Genomic DNA, 17,524 nt, shown 5'->3' with positions numbered 1-17,524 from the left:
GCAGCAGTACCAGGATATCTAAATTATATGTGCCCTGAAAATCCTGGCTTTGTGATTATGAAAATCCTGTCAGATTTATTCATTACCATTTATGAATACTATGCGAGCATCTTGTGGAAGGTTTTGCTCCTTAGTGCAATTTATAAAGATTGATTAAAAAAAAAATATGAGAAAGAAACCTTGCCTGAGAAGCACCTTCTTACCAAACTTGTAAGAAAGAAATTATTGCAACATATTTTTTCTTAGGAAACAAATCGATCTGATGTTAAAACAATATATGAAAACAAATTAATGTGGCCAAGAAATGGTCTTGGTTCTTCGGTTGCTTCAAATTGATGTTGAAATTAAAACAAATGAAGACACATCATTTTTGGAGCAGTTGCTGCTCTTGATAGCACAAGTGCAAACTCATATTGCCAAACACTTGGAATCTGCTGAAGAAGTTATGTAAGAAAATTAGAAGTCTGCAAGCCAGCTGAAGTGTAGAAAAGGAAATAAACACACCAGGAGAAATTGGATAATGTAAAATGCTTAAAAGATTTTGAAAGTTTTGGATAGAATCTTAACTTTTTGCGTCTCTATGGTTGCACATCAATGTATAACCCCAAGAGTTTATTTCTTTAGTCAATTGTTCGTTATCATTATCCTTCATTTGAAACTCCAGGAGGTGTCTACTTTATCTTTAGTGTAGGCCTACGATGGGAAATATTAAAAAGTGGGTAGAAATATTGCTTGATAAGTTAAAATCTAATTAAAGGAACTATGCTTCAGTCTCTGGTGAAGAGTGATTGACGTATCAATTCATTCAGTCAGCACTTATTGAGTGTCTGTTCTGTGTAACGGCTGCAGGAAAAATACAATTCTTGCCCTGGAGAACTTACGTTCTAATAGGGAGATAATATTTAGATTCAAGTAATAATAAAATGGTGTGCTGGGAAAAAAAGATAAATATCGTAAGAGATGCAAAGGGCTATCTGAGTTAAAAGGGGCAAGAGATTTGTTCCATCTGGCCTAAGCCTGAGTATACATAGAATTTTGCCGGGAGAAAATGGAATGGGAAAATACTCCAGACAAAAGGTAAATGTTTGGGGTAGAAAAGTTCAGAGCAGATTTGAAAAAAGTGTCCAGGTACATCTGGAGTGGCTTCCTTAGGGGAGGTATAAGCAGCTGAACTGGAGGGGGACACTGGGGTTCATTTAAGAGGTAGCTGAGAGCTGTTGAAGCTTTCGAGAAGAGGAGTGAGTGACCAGATCACAACCACAGTAGAAAATTCACTCTAATAGTGAAATGTATTCACTGGGGATAGAGTGAATAGAGGCAGAAAGATCGTTTTGAAGGTTATCATGATACTGCAGATGACCAAGGCCTACTGATTAAAGAGACATGACAGGTCAATCAACAGATTTGGTTAACGAGAGGAAAGGGAGGAGTAAAGATGACTCATGCTTTGAATCTGATTCATAAAGAGAATAATAACATCATTAACAAAAGGGTCCAGGAGGAGGAGAATTTTAAGAATCAGATAATATGAGGCTTTGAAAGTGTTGATTAGGGCGATAATACTAATAATTATTGAGCACTTACTTGCCAGGAACTATCCTATGTGTTTTACATGCGTGATTCCATTTATTCCTCAGAGCCATTTCAGAGCTTTTAAACAGCTTGCCCAGGTTTACGCTGCCTGTCTGTGGCAGAGTCAGAAACCAATCCCTAGGAGCATAATTCCAGAGCGCAGTTTATTAAGCCCTAGTAGAATGCCTGTATTGAAAGATGTGGGGCTGGAAGGTGAGGCAGGAAGGGCGTAAGACAGGAGGAAAGACAGATGAAATAAAAGGAGGATGGAGTGACTGGGGACACTTGGAGAATTCCCGGGAAAGATCACAGAGAGCCAAAGACTTTCAGAAAACTGAAGGTGGGTGTTAATGAAAAGTTGAGAGTAAAAAAGGCATCTAAGACGAAGCGTTTAGATTTAGTGACCAAAAGAGCATCGGTGGCCTTAAAAGCAGTTTCAGAAACGTGGTGAAGTCTGAAGTCCATTGACATGGGGCAGAGGAGTAATTTCTGAGGCAGTGGGAGCTGCAGAGGTGGGCTTTGGGGAGCCTGTCAGTGGGAAGGGGAGGGGAATGGAGCTGTGTCACCAGAGGGTAAGACTGCCGAGGAAAAGCTTTCAAGGCTGGGGGGCACTTATTCGGGTGCCTGTCGGAAGGGGGACAGATTTAAGATGGAGGAGACATGAGGCTTCTTCCTGCGGAAGGATAAAATGATGAGATCCAATACATGGGTAAGAAATTTGAGTCCTGTGAGTGGGGACATGTTCCCCTAGACTAGGAAGAAGTCAAAAAGAAGGAGGCAAAGGTGTGTGTGTGTGTGTTTGGAGGGGGCCGGGGGGCGGTGGTGGTACTTCAACCCCTAATGCAAAGACGATCAAAGGCACTCACTCATATTTGCTGATCTTGACTTTCTTAGTAAATTTAGGAGGCAGGGTAATTAGTGACCGAGAGAGATTCAGATTTGTGCCATTGGAGAAGGTCAGCAATAGTTTCTGTGGGAAAGTAGTCAAAAATCAGTCAAAGACAACTACAGAGTTTGCCCCGGAGTACTGAGGTTCAGGCCAAGATGAAATAACAGGAAATTTTAATCTACCCCGTTGCCAAGGTTCTGTGACTTCCTTTTGCAGTGTTTTAGCGTTTAGAAGTTTGGAGGCTTTTAGTGTTTTAGTAGGGCATGCAGCCGGCAGGATGCATACAGGGTGAAGAAGCAGAGGATGCTAGTGAACCTGTTTTTAGAAATAACTAAATGCTGAGGAAAGCCAGGAATGCGCCTTTTTTAAAGCTGCACGTTAGCTGGTCTGGGTGCAGGTTGTCCTCTGCAGACATGGACAGTCGTAGCTGAGTAGCTAAGGAGAAGGAGGAGGAACGGGGGAGGCAGGGGCAGGACGGTTCTGAGGGATGCACATCCGGGGGCTCGTGCGGAGGAAATGCAGGCAGGGTATCAGAGTTTGAGAAGCTGGAACCAGCAGGGTTCAAGGAGTGGTACTCCTGCTGCCTGACGGTGAAGAACTGACGTGAGGATGTGGGACACAGAGTAATAAAGCTATTCCAGTGATTGAGGACTCTGGCAGGGGGTGTAGTTGAGAGGAGGAGCTCCGGTCCAGGTACAAATTCAAAAATGATCATCAAGTCATGCCCCCAAAATCGACCAGAAACCAGAAAAAGGAGGAATTGTGATAAATAAATAATAGAGACTTGAAAAGGCAGCTAATTACTGAGTTCTAGTGTTAGGTGATTTTCAGAAATGACCACTGACATCTAGCTACTAGTATGGCATGTTCGAGGGATGTTGATAGCAAGACTTAAATTATCAGGAAATATATGTGGAATCAGATTTTAAATTTGAATGCCCCTGTTCATCAGTATTTTACCGCTAGTATGTATTGAATGTAAATTATAGTTTGGTTTAACATATTTCTGAAATGCTGGGTCCTTTATTGTTGAACTCATATGTCTATTTTAGCCATGTAGTATTGATGTGTTCATAAAATTAGAAAAGACAAAATATTATTTCTGTCATTTGAATTTTAACTATTTCTAAAAATACTTGTTGTGAAATATTTTAAAAACTCATGTAGAATAGAGTAAGCACTATGCTATGTAGCAGAGTTCTGAAGCAGACCTGAGAAATTCTGAATCCAATTTCTGTTCTGCCACTAACTTTCCATGTGAATTTGAACAAATTACTTAATTTTCTAGTACCGAGTTTACTCATCAATAAAATAGATATTATGATATATAATAGTGATTTCCTAACTCAAGAAGTTAATTGAAGTGTTAAGCAAGATGTAAAGTTGCATTTTTGAAAGATAAAAAACTTAAGCAAATATATAGAATTAAGTTACTGTTACTGGAGAATCCAATTAGTATTTCTAAATCTAGAATCAAAACAAAGAATATATTGACAACTTAAAGTAAGTTCTGGACTTAACTCAACTTCCAGTGTTTTAAAAGGCTGATTTTAGTTACTGATATTCTGTCATAATGTCTGAACATAAGTTTCAGGATAACTAATCCATTTTCATAAATATGATGGAGGATTTAGTCAGACAATGAAATATTTTTATATAGCAAAGGAGAGCAGACGCTTACAAAAGGACTTCGTGTTCTAAATTCAGAATTATGAGTGATCTGTAAGAAATCTGGGAAAAAATACAGGGGAGAAGGATACTTTTTTGGTCGTACCAGCCCCCTCTGTTTCTTTCTTTTTTTTTTTTTAATTAATTAATTTATTTATGGCTGTGTTGGGTCTTCGTTTCTGTGCGAGGGCTTTCTCTAGTTGCGGCGAGCGGGGGCCACTCTTCATCGCGGTGCGCGGGCCTCTCACCATCGCGGCCTCTCTTGTTGTGGAGCACAGGCTCCAGACGCGCAGGCTCAGCAATTGTGGCTCACGGGCCCAGTTGCTCCACGGCATGTGGCATCTTCCCAGACCAGGGCTCGAACCCGTGTCCCCTGCATTGGCAGGCAGATTCTCAACCACTGCACCACCAGGGAAGCCCCCTCCGCTCTGTTTCTGAACGTCATGGACTCTAGCTTTCTGCCCTTTCTTCTACTAAAAGCTGTGCTCTGGACTTTGTTGTAACTCTCGGCAAATCCTATGATATGAAAGAAATCTTATTAAAATATATTTTTACTATTGTTGCAACGTTTGAAACCTGTGAATGAACAATTGTGTTCCTAAAATAACACTTTAGTATTCCACACTGAAGAGGAAACTAAGGGAGAGCTGGATAATTAACAGGCATTTAGCAGACCTTATGAGAAATTGATTTGGTGTTACCTGTAAAAAAAAAAAAAAATCTATAAATAAATAACCAACCAACCAAAAAAAGGCTGATGATGTTCTTAGAGGAAAATGACTCTTTAAATAAACACATTCAACTTTATAAAGATAAACAGAAATAATCAGTTGAAATACTTCCGTGGGAATAGCCGTTTTGATCCCTTGAGACGGTGGGCGGTCTTAGGACGTGTGTCCTCCCCAGAAACGAGAGCTATGTGCCTTGGGAGATGTCCCCAGGGACTAGTAACCACCGCAATGTAAACAGACATCAGCAGGAAATAAATATGGGTAGGGCAGGAGTCTAGAAGAATGCCTGTGTGCCTTCTAGAAAAGTGTCACGCCTTCCAATGCTAGTGGTTTGATTTTTTTTTTGTTTTATTTTAAGGAAGAAAGGAGACTGAGCATAGCTCACGCCTTGTGTCACAGAAACCTTCCGTTTCGGAGGCAGTGTCTTTTCCTTGACAAATGGATTTCCTTGTTGGCAGTCCTCCGAAACGTTGAGAAGTTGAGGGACCCTTTGCTCTTGCTGCAGTTATTGGTTGCTTTGCGCAGACGGACAAGCCCGTCTGTGGAAGGGCTCGGAGGAGAGTTTCGAGTTACCAGCGTTAGGCAAGCCCGCCGCCGCCGAGAAGCCGCGGCAGCAGAAGCAGCAGCGCCTTTAAGCCCTGCGGCAGCTGCTCCTCTGATTGGCTGGCGGGCTCAGCTGCTTCCCTGGAACAAAGGTCAGAGTGGACTGCGGTGGAAACGTGCAGAGGCAGCGAGCGAGCAGCCCTGTAGCTCCGCCCGGGGAAGTTCGGGGGGCTGCGAACCGCAGGACGCTGGCTGGCGGCAGAGCACCTTGCTTCTCCGGCGGCGAGCTGCAGCCTCGCGCCCCCAGCCCAGCCCAGCCGCTGAGAGCAGCCTGGCCCCCCGCCCCGTACAGACGCCCTGCTGGGCGCCGAAGACACAGCTGTGAGGGTCCCTTTGCAAATTTCCAGACAAGGATGGCTTGTGAAATCATGCCCCTGCAAAGGTAGTGTGCTTTCCTATTTGGTTCTCTTCTTCTCTTCTGTGTTTTCTGAATGTTGCAAAACCGTGTAACTTTGCCAGTACTTGGCATCTTTCAGTCCTGTGCTGCAAACTGTGTAGAGTTCCTTGGACGTTAACGTGCTTCCCCGAGACCAGAGAAGTGTATGTAGCTATTTGACCGCTTCTTTTGCTGACACTTAATGCCCAGCTTCTCATCTTCTTCACTTGATTCGTCTGTTCAGGTATTGCCTTCCTCGAATGAAAATAAATATAAGAAAGCGGCTTTGACATCTGAAGAAAAACAGAAAGTGAAGAATGTATCGAGCGGGTTTAAAATAAAACTGAGTCAGCTTCTTAGCAATGTTGTGGAGCTGCGGTGAGCTCTAAGCTCATTTTGAAGGATGTCGACAGGCGAAAGACCTCTTTAAAATGCATCTTAGGAGCACTCTCTGCTGGAGTTCAGATCTAGGCAAGGATTTTCTATCAATAAGTGCTTTATAATACGTGGACATAAACGTGAAGGTTATTATTTCCCCATGAATAATTCTAGATAGGTTTATTACACAGATGACATCTTTAAACAAAAACACTGCTCTGTAAGAATGATTAAGCTCAAGGCGCTGTTTTGTTCATTAATGATTGTAATATGGATTGTGGAGGGTGAGGTGGAGGAGTTATACCAGTGCAGAAAAAGGTAAATTTAAACAAAGGGCTTGTTAAAAAGAACACTGCTGGTGAGCTAATACGTGAATAAGGTGTCCCGGAATGTTGAAGCTGGAAGTCACCTCCGTGGTGATGGAGTCCAGCCCTCCAGTTTCACAGCAGGAAAACTGAGGCTTGAAGGAAGTCTCAGTTGCCCAAGGTCATGTTTTAGGATTTTTAGAATTACTTTTGCCAATCATATTATCCTATTTCAGCCGCACCTGCTCTACATGCAGTGGCATTTGATTCCATGTAAACGCTTCCTTTAAGAAAACTGTTCGTGGAAGTGATTTTAAAAGTCAAATGGTGAATGTGGTTTATCTATAAGATTGAATAAAACCTAGACAAAAAAGTGAATTTTATTTTTAAAAACCATGCCACCCATATTTTACTGGATGTTCATGTTTCAACATGAAAATAAGGTAAACAAAAATTGAGTGTTCGTTTGGAAAATGGTTCCTGCAGATGTACCCTGTGAGATAAAACGGTGTAGTTGTTTTCCTTTCACTGTAATGACAAGTGCGCTGTCATGGGAGCTTGATGGGGGTGTCCCTAGAATTCCTTTTCTAAAATTGATAACCCAAGGTAGCACAGAGTGATTTATGGATAGATCTGAAATTTGTCTATATTAATTCAGTGGAAATGTCCACATGCTTGAAACTTGCAAGAGACTAAAAACGAATGTACACTCTTTGGAGTCTTGATTTGGTTTCCAACTTTAAAGTTGGGACCTTGTTTTATCTTATAATGGTGTCAGGTCTTAAGTGTCTTAAGCAAGTCCTTTCTAGATAAGCATATTGGCTCTTACTGAACTCTGTAATAAGCTGCTCAGTGACATAATCACTGTTAAGAAGCAAACAGATCTTTATTCAGCTAAAATATTGTTTAGAGAGTTAAGTTGATGAAAGCTAAAATAGAATCAGCGTAATTTCCTGCAAAATTATTTTGCACTGTTAGTCCTTACTAATAAGCCTACGTAAGACGAATAATTTGACTTTGCGTTCAAGACTGCCGATCAGTGCATTCACTGTCTCCCTGTTTCTGAGAGTTTAATTTGATTGATTACCCTGCAATCCTCACTTCCAGCCTGTGCCTGCCTGTGATTATGTACTTCTTGAAGGCAAGGAACAGGTAGGTTTGTGTTGTTCACTTCGTTATGGACCTCTTGTGAATTTAAGTGCTTATGCAGAAAACTTTCCTGTTCCTATGTATAATAGCTTCCTCCAAGCCCAATTCAATATTTTTGGCTAAGGATTTCTGTGACCCTCTAGTAAAGATGACTGTTGCCAACAGCCCGCACTGTTACCCCGCCCGGAACAGGAAAGTTGCAGAGCCTCGTGGTGCACATGCCGGCTGATGGGATGAATGCTTTGCTCTATTCTCTTTAAGAGCACTGAGGGGCTAGAAACTGAATGAAAAGAAGGGTGAGGGAAAGAATAGCTTTAAATACCAGTTAGAGAAACTCATGCTCACTCATGTTTGCATTGAGCAGAGAGGCCAATGCCTCTCATTCTTTAGGTGCATGAGAATTACCTAGGGACCTTATTTTTTAAAAATCAGCTTCTTCCTGCTGCCTTCCTTCCCTAGACTTACTGAATCTGAATCTGGGTGTGACAGGGAAAGTATCAACATTTTAACGAGCTTCCTGAAAGCGAATCTGGTACAAATGGTCCACACAGAGAAACACTGATCTAAACTCTGGTTAATGAGTATAGCTTGTATAAAGCCATTGACAGCAGGTGTCAAGATGTAAGACGCTAACGCTATACTACTCAACATCCCCAAATAACATATTTAATATCAGGACCTTATGTGAGGTGTCTTTGTCATAATTGATGCTTTCATTTACTAGACGGTCAGTGCTACCTATTAGAACAAAGCATACTTACAGTGTTTTTTAATATTTTCTTTATGACCGAACACTACCCTATACTGCCAGTAAATTAAGACACAGCTCTGCTTCAGAGAGGTCACATGCTAGTGAGGACGCAGACACATTACCAGACCGTTACAGTTACATTACTGTGGTGAATCCAGTAATGGAGAGTATAAGTAGCATAATAGTAGAGATGCACCTGCGTGGATAATATTACCCTATGTAACCTCATATAAGCATATGATCTTATCAGATGGCATGTTTGCATCTCAGTGTCTACTTAGCTTATAATTCCCATGAGTGACTTTTTAGCCTTTCTTAGCATGTTGTGAAAGTATCTGGAAGATAAATCTGTTACTGCTTATCTGTAACTAAGATGAGACTAACAGATGAGGTTGGAGGCTAAGACTGAAATAAATACCTGGGTTCGCTTTAATGTATTTTGCTATCTGTTTACAACTTAATGTAATTTGCAGACTTTCCAGGGTGGGAGTAGCTATGCAGAAACTCATGATCTTTTAGAAAAACTGCAGAGGCTGAATGTTGAAAATGTGACCCTCTGTAGAGTGAAGGACTCAGTTTTTAAAGTTCACTTCAAATGGCTTAAATTAACGATGGATCTTATATGTCTTTTGAGATGGTTAAATTTTCCCAAACATTTTTAGAAATACTAAAATATTTGCACTGTATAGCATTATATGGATATTCTTGCCAACTGAAAAGTTCTTCCAAAGAAATAAAATAATGTCATAAATAAGTAGAGAAACTATATTAAGAATTTAAATAAAAGGTTTTTTCTCTGGTATTAAATTTACTTTCTGTCACTAAAGAGATAGTATGTTTTATCAGACTCTAGGCTTTACTTATACCTCAGACTCTTTGCATGATTCATATGCCATTGGCTTGTTTTCCCTTAGATATTACAGATCCGTAGGTAAGGATCTCCATTTTCTGTATAGAAAGACTTCAGTAGGCTAAGCAATAAAGTCTTCACTCACTCTTATGTCTATGACAGAACTCTCAACTTCACAGCAGGATTTTGATTTGCTAGATTAACTTTCAAATAGTCACTCACTCATCTTATATCCACAAAGACTAATGATGGATGGATGACATTAAGAGCACTAGTGATTAATCTAGATTCCTTTGGTTTTAATGCATTGACATCTGTTTTCACAGGTTTAGCATCCCTTTTTTCCCTTGGTTTATTTATCAAAGTGGGAAACTGAGATTAACAATGTCAGTGTAACTCTCTTTTTCATTACTTTACCTAGCAAATTATGGTGTTCAACATACGTTATTGAATATTCATTTTATGATGGTGAAACACACCATACTTCTAAATTGCAATGGCTCTTGAAGAAGGTTTATAGCAACAGGATTAGTTAACATGTATTAGTGATCCAGCATGGGAAAATTTCACTGAATCTTCTTATCAGCAGAATTCATCTGGTCTTTTCCAAGCACTGGTGTTTAGAATGTCCTTTAGCAAACAAGTAAACACTGGGAACATGGGGATGATGTGGGATTTAACCAGGGAACAGCCCAGGCAATGATGGTCCTGCTTGTGAGTCTTCTGGGTGATGTTAGAGAGCCCTCTACTGCTTGTGGTGGTGACTCCTTCAGTTAATTTCTCTCTTCAACCCGTGTTATTCCGAACTTGTTGGCACTCTGATAGCACTTCCTGCACTCCCCGCCCTCCTCCTCCACAAACACAGTCTAAGACGGGGTTAAAAGCTGCCTCGCCTCAAGTCTGGGTTAACCCTTCTGGGGTTGAATATCTGAACTTGGACTTCATCACCAGTGTGGTCTGTATTTGGTACTAACAAGAATCATTGAGAACAAGACAGACCTCTGTGGGCTCTACTCTCATGTGATGGTTGCAGTACCTCTGGAGTTTAAATATTTGCTAATTACTCCAGATAAAGAAGATAGTATGAACTAAGGTGAGGGTATTCTTCAGTTTTACAGAGATCACCCTGTCTAAGCCACTGAAAAACTGAAAGAGAGGCGTTAGAGAGTCAACACTAAACAGTGGGGAAAGCACTGGAAAGATAGTAAACTTGCCGTCAAGAAACGTATCCAGACACTGACAGCTAATTCGCCATGTGAATTTGGGCAGGTCATTTTCCTCACCTATAAAATGCGATGATAATACCTACCACACTTACTTAGAGGAGAAATTTTGTAGTTAAAGAATATTATAGTTCTTTGTAAATGGTAACTATTCAAATGTAAAGAGTAGTAGCATATTGCTTTTCTTTTGATTTTGTTACTCTTACGCTTGCATTGTCTTTCAGTTCCTTGACGCAAGAGTGCTTTACACTTAAGGTGATGCTCTACCGTTGCATTGTATTGGGTGAATAGTAGAAAGCGACCTAAAGCGTGATTTGTGGGAAGTACCACTGCAAATACCATAGAACCAAATTTCTTGAAACTCTCAAAACCTTTTACCCTGATTTTCCTATAATACTTATATATTTATGTGATGATAGAATGAACTGCCAAAAAATAGTTCGTACTATATGAAACCTTTTAAAAGCACTATTTTTTCTTCCCTTAACAAGAACCAGAAATAACTTTTTCAGTAATAGCTTTATTGATATAATTTACATACCATGCACTTCACCTACTTAAAGTATACAATTCAGTGGTTATTAGTATATTCGCAAGGTTATGCAACCATCGCTAACAGTCAATTTTAGAATATTTTTGTCACCCAAAGAGAAACCCTGTGCTCTTTAGCTCTCAATCCCTACTGTGGGCTGAATGTTTGTGCCCCTCAAAATTCATATGCTGGAGCTTTAATCCCCAGTGTGGTGGTATCTGGAGGTGGGACCTTTGGGAGGTAACTAGGTTTGGTTGAGGCCATGGAGGTGGAGCTCCCAAGATAGGATTGGGGCCCTTACAAGGAGATGAAGGGACCAGAGCACAGTCTCCCCACCCACCCCCATCCACGTGGAGGTACAGCAAGAAGGTGGAAGTCTGCAAGCCAGGGAGAGCTCTCACCAGAACCTGCCGTGCTGGTACCCTGACCTCAGACTTCCAATCTTTGGAACTGTGAGAAGTAAATGTTTCTGTTGTTGAAGCCGCCCAATCTGTGGTATCTTGTTATAGCAGCCCAAACTGACCAAAGCAACCCTCAAGCCCCCTATCCCACCTCTAGTCAACTGCTAATCTACTTTCTGTCTCTATAGACTTGCCTTTTCTAGATACTACATTATAACAGATCATCAAGAAGCCAGATGTGGAAACTGATTTTATTTCTTGCATAGAAAAGATATATTGATGGGAAATAGTGGGGATGACGGTAGTAAAAAGAAATAGTAGGAAGCCCTAGAAGTTGATTTTTTTTTAAAGTAAGTGACCCCAGTAAAAGAAATAAAACTACTGGGTAAGGGGAGAGGGAAGAGACACAGGATACATTTTATGAAAACCTTTGAAGGTTTGGGGTCAGGAAAACATGGTATCTTCTCATCAAATATAAGAATAAAAATCAGAACACTTGAACGTCATAGAAATAAAAATGAAGAACTGACCTGCTTTTCTCAGATCCCATTGAATGGAACCAAAACACTAGAAAAAGTTAAGAAGGGTTCAGGAAACGCTTAAGATGATACCTCAGTATTTTTGCTGCCAGCAAAATGACGATGGGAAGAAATGTAACTTTGCTGTCTAGGTTAAAATGGCCCCAGAAACTATAATTAGGAACCAAAAGCCAGCCAGAGGAGACCATTGATAAACTATGCTGTGTTTTTGTAAGGGACTCTCCTTCATTTTCAGCGCCTTGACTTGGCGAAAACTCAAGTGCCTGCCTCTGCGTGCGTGTGTGTCTGTCTGTCTGTCGCTGTGTCTCTCTCGGTTCCTCTAGTGCCGCCGCCTGGCACACACGTGTGTCCGCCGCGCTGGGCTCCCTGCCGTGCCTCCTCACGCCTTCACACATCCTCTGCCTTTGTTGGAGGACTTTTCTCCCGTCCATTCATTATCTTTGTCCTAATAATGCCAGTGTGACCCGCACAATTCACTCCCGGTGTCACTTACGTCCCCTAAGCTCCCCTAACCTGCGGGTCTGCACCGAGCTTCTGACTTTAAGGTCTGGAGCTCTGGCTTCCACAGACCTGAGATTCAGGATGTGAATCACAGCCCCGCCCAGCTCCGTGACCTTCCACCAGTTGCTTATAACCTTTCTAAAACGTACTTTTCTTATCTGAAAAATCTGGTGAGTAATACCTTCCTCCAAAGATGTCACTGAGGATAGAGTGAGATAATGTACATGAAGCTCTCAGCCCAAGGCCTGGCTTATTAGGGCGAGCTCTCAGTACCTGGTAGCTCTGGATCCCTTTTTTTTTATGATAATGGTCAAATGTCAAGTTTCTGTTTCTCGGCTGGCCTATAAATTCTGGGAAGGTTGAGCCCATATCTTAATAGCCTGCGTATCTCCAGCCCCTATCATAAGCTCTGATAAGTAGTAGACACTCGAAAAAGGCTGAGTGAGCACCGGCCCTGGTTTTGGAAGCTCACAGAGCTCGAGCCTGGGTGGACATCAACCTTTGTACACTCACCGGTCACTCGTCCTCCTGCAAACCGGTGTAAAATCATGGCAGTGCAGATACAAGTCCTTGACTCATCTTTCTGTGCAGAGCCTTCCTCTGGCAGAGGGAGAGTTCACTGGCTGGAAGGTGACAGGCGAATTCGCATTGCTTTCTGCACAGTTTCGTGTGCCTCAAGAAATCCGCATTCAGAGTTAACGACCGGGGAAATTATATACCTGTTAAATAAAAACTATATTAACGAGCCATTAAGAATGTTATAATAAAGGTAATAATTGAAAGAAGTTAGTAAAAAAACAATTTCCTGTTTCCTTCTTCCCTTCTGCAGGTAACCCCCTATTCTTTTGCTTTTGTTTCAGTATCTAAAGATTAGAAAGCATTTTAACTGATTTGCTAATGTTCTAAAAATATCCTCTTATCCACTAATATCAGCGCCCTCAAAAAGAAAGTTACTGTGTTTTTACATTCTAAACTACTGCCTCCCTAAGGCGATATTGCTATGTCTATAATAATGATAAACATCAGTTTGCTGAACAAGAATCTCAAAAACAAATCAGAGCTTCCAGCTACATTGAAAATAGTTTTGTGACTAAACCAAAAATTTCTTTAAGCTCCACCCAAACCTTTGGGTTTGCAATGAAGTAAAAAAATTTTCTTTTCCTGCTCTCAAGCCAGAACAAACAGATAGAGTGTGTGGCAAGGCCATATTCAAACATTGCCTTGCCTGAACAAATCCTTTTCTGGGCTCACTGTACCCTACAGAAAGTACAGGGTTTATATTACTGGCACAATGGCAGAGCTCCCCCTCTGTGCAGTGGGAGAAAATTAATTTTCTTTTCTAAATAAGGCTGGGAGAAAACCCATGGCACAGTTGAACTTCCATTAAGTTCGGAATCGCAGGGAAGAAGATAACTTAAACTAATCAACATACAGCTCTCTGAGAATGCTTCCAGCTGGCAAAATTACTTTTACAAATTATAAACAGTGTATGTTTTAAAAATATGTAATCGCACGGTAGTGTCAGCACTCAGCAGGGTCTTGATGATGCTGGTTTTATTCCACAGCCACTGATTGAGCACCCGGAACGTACCTTGCTAGGTGCTGGTGGGGCAAAGATAAAGACAAATCCAGGAGGTGGGGCAAGCATCCGAACTCAGGAATTTTGGCGTCATGTGCTAATAAGCACTGCCTCGTGGCTGGGAACAGTGTCCGGGAGCCTGGAGGGAGAAGCCGCTCCCCTCTCCAGGGTGATGGAGATGGCGTCCCAGATTAGATGACATTTGAGCTGAGAGATGAAGTATTTACCAGACAGAGAGAGGTGGCGGAAGCATTTAAGATAGAGGGAACAGCACGTACAGACAGAGTTATGAAAGTGCAGTGAGAGGTCGACAGAGGCTCACTGCCCTGAGATTGGGAGGACTCTTGTGTCAGGTGCAGACATCTGGATTTTACCCCAGAGACGAAGGGGAAGCAGGGAGGCTTTTAGGTTAGGGGGATAAATCTGGTGGGAGTATTAAGGATAAACTGCTCTGGATGGCAGGGAAAAAAGAGTACTGCCCCTATGAAAGACTATAAGGCAGTGGAAATGGAAAGGAAAGATCAGATTCAGAAGACTTGACTCTTTCTGAGATGAAATCAACACAGTCTGGTGATTGACCACGTGTGGAGGTAAGGGATAAACTTTTTTTTTTTTTAAGGAGAGCAGTTGGCCTATTAATACAACTTAAATATTGTAACAGGCATGAGGATTCTGTCCCGTGACGTCTAAACACATCTCCAGCCAGGATCCCCTGTAAAGTGAATGTGATGCTCTTGGCTGTGCCCACAGGTGGTGGTAGTTTCCTGTTGACCTTCTCACTGTAGGGAAGATGCAAAAGAGACGGAAGGTGAAGCAATCCCACCCCTCCCTGCTTAAAAACTTTACTCCCCTTCCCTGACAAGCACACACCCTCACCACCCCCCTCCAACTCCCTAGAGATCGAAAGGTGGTCATCAGGAGGGCATCCACGGGTGGAACTAGCTGGGTAGAGGGATTGAATTAGAATGAGATGCTCCCTAGTTCCCTCCAAGTATAATAGTTCTTTGACTTGAAGAGACCAAAATACAGGTGATAAAGAATGCTGTGGTCACAAAGTAAGGAGGAATCAAAAAAAAAACAAAAAAAACAAAAAAACCAGGGATCCCTGAGTCTCCTTGACACCATCCTGTGGTATAAGCAGGAAAAGAATATTTAAAAGAGACTTGGATAGAGACACAGATGTACAGAACAAAAGTATGGATACCAAGGGGGGAAAAGCAGCGGGGATGGGGGTGATGGTGGTGGGATGAATTGGGAGATTGGGATGGACGTGTATACACTGATGTGTATAAAATGGATGACTAATAAGAACCTGCTGTATAAAAAATAAAACTCAAAAATTCAAAAAATCTATAAATAAATAAAATGAAATAAAATTCAAAAAAAAAAAAAAGAGAGAGAGAGAGAGACCTGGAAATCCTCTGTCAGCTCCACCATGGTCATCTAGAACAACATTCTCGCACCCATTGTTGGGCATATCTGGACCCGCTTCCTCTCTGATTTTCGGTACCATCCAGGCTCAACAATATCTGTACTTCTTTGGCCCAGAGCTGATTCTGGCAGTGGGGCAGAGAAGAAAAAGTGTTTGTTCTCTGTCCTATGAGAACATAGATCTTAATTCAGCAACATTCACTGAGTATTAATTACACATCAAGCAAGGGAGATGTGTTTTTAGCATAGCATTTTTCAACTGTGGGTCATGAACTATTGGTGGTCATAAAACCAATGGAGCAGGTTATGACCAGTGTTTTATATAAAGCGAAGTATAACAAACTAGAAAATATCCAAAGTAAGAATAATTTTATGACACGTGTCCCTTTTATGTGTCTGTACACTATCATGATGTAAAATGTGTTTCTAACTGGATCGTGGCCAAAGTTTTTCAAAACACTGACTCTGGACTGCTTACTGAGGATAGTTTATTTGAACGAGAGGTTAGGACAGGCCTGGAAATCGAATCCTCACGTCAGTGTGGGCAATCTGTTCTAGTCCCAGCATCCCTACAAATGAATTTCCAGAGCACGACCTTTACATAAGATGGAGACACTTTCGTCAGGTTCTTAATTCCGGATTTGGGGAAAAAACATTTTTTTAGTAGATGTATTAGTTTCCTAGCACAGCTGTGATGAAGTACCACAAACAGGGTAGCCCAGAAAACCAGCAATTTCTTGTCTCACAGTTCTGGAGGCCAGAAGTCCCAAATTTACATGTTGGCTAGGGCTGTGCTTCCTCTCAAGACCCTGGGGAGTGAGTTGTCCCCTGCCTCTCTCCTCGCTTCCTGGAGTTCTTGGCTTGTGGCAACACAATTCCAGTCTTCACAACGCGTGCTCCCTGTGTGCAGATATCCTGTTGATAAGGGCGCTGGTCATATTGAATTAGGGCCCACTACAGTAACTTCACTTTAACTCGGTCACCTCTATAAAGGCTGTATTTGCAAATAAGATCACATTCTGAGTTTCTGGGGGTTAGGGCTTCAGCGTATCTTTTTGCAGGGACACAATTCATCCCCTAACAATGTATTTCAAATTTCTACTAAGCAATCAAGAAAATAGTAGAAATATTTTCCTGTCTTATTCGGGGGAAAGCTGTAAATGTTTGGAAGTCTTTTGATTGGTTTTGCTTCCGAAGTGTAATACCTCTTCGTGTTAGCTAAAATTTCTAGTCCCGTGAACGTTAACAGTTCAGCTCTTTGCATTTACCCTTTGGTCAGGAAAACATATTTGCTCTTGAACTTCAGTGGTTTGTTTTTATTTCTACTGGCAGCTAGGTGTTGCATTCTTAGTTACAACACACAAGTAATATAACTGTAAACAAAGTTGCTTGGGTTTATAATAAAGAAGTATACATACATCTACAAAAATGCCCCCTGAAATTACAGGGGCAAACACTTGGCTACAAACTGATCTGTTTTCCAGAACTGATTTGTTTTCCAAAAGGAACAGGGAGATTGTTTTCTACCGTGTTCCTGAATGGAGCTGAACCAAAAATCTGAGCAGCAGAACGCCAGCTGCTACAGCACACCCCAAATGGAGGGTTATAAACGCTATAAATGGAGGGTTATGAATGTTAATGCCTGAGACTGTGGATAAATCAAAAGGCTCCAGTATGGCGCTTTATATTTTGCAGAGGAAGGAAGGAAAGAAAATACGCTAATTTCACTCACCTCGTCGTCCTCGAAGAAAATTCATCTATGAAAATTCTTCCACTTAGTACATTCTGTTGCAACGTGAGGGAAAAACCTGAATTCCAGAGAAAATGTTTACTTAATACTTTAAAGTTTGTCCTTTCACTTGGCCCTCCCTTTCTCTCTCCCCTTGGCTCTTTGTGTTTGTTTGTTTGTTTTTAAGCCCCAGGAGATGGTTTTTCTAGTTTTTTCAATGAATGGAAACTAATCCTTAGCCTTTACCTATTTGCTGTACTTTTCAGTACCCAAGGAACACTTACAAACTATCTCTCCTAGCTCAGATCACTTGAAAA

At 41.4% G+C, this 17,524-nt stretch overlaps 1 protein-coding gene across 9 annotated transcripts in view; it reads left to right on the top strand.

The window, feature by feature from the left end:
• Positions 1-17,524, top strand: part of FAM13A (family with sequence similarity 13 member A) — a 340,103-nt gene that overhangs the window by 231,495 nt on the left and 91,084 nt on the right. Inside the window, exons 1-2 of one of the 9 annotated variants that reach the window (XM_057546847.1) lie at positions 5,183-5,845; positions 7,630-7,674. The exons of 6 other annotated variants lie outside the window; for them this stretch is intronic. In XM_057546847.1, the coding sequence (XP_057402830.1) occupies positions 5,817-5,845; positions 7,630-7,674 (74 nt within the window). In that variant the 5' untranslated portion in view covers positions 5,183-5,816. Of the gene's footprint in view, positions 1-5,182; positions 5,846-7,629; positions 7,675-14,308; positions 14,638-17,524 lie in introns of those variants that run through there. 2 more of the 9 variants (XM_057546848.1, XM_057546849.1) reach the window with 2 other exon arrangements.

This window comes from Balaenoptera acutorostrata, chromosome 5, assembly GCF_949987535.1.
Source record: "Balaenoptera acutorostrata chromosome 5, mBalAcu1.1, whole genome shotgun sequence".
Lineage (NCBI taxonomy): Eukaryota > Metazoa > Chordata > Mammalia > Artiodactyla > Balaenopteridae > Balaenoptera > Balaenoptera acutorostrata.
This window is presented reverse-complemented; position numbering and strand designations above follow the sequence as displayed.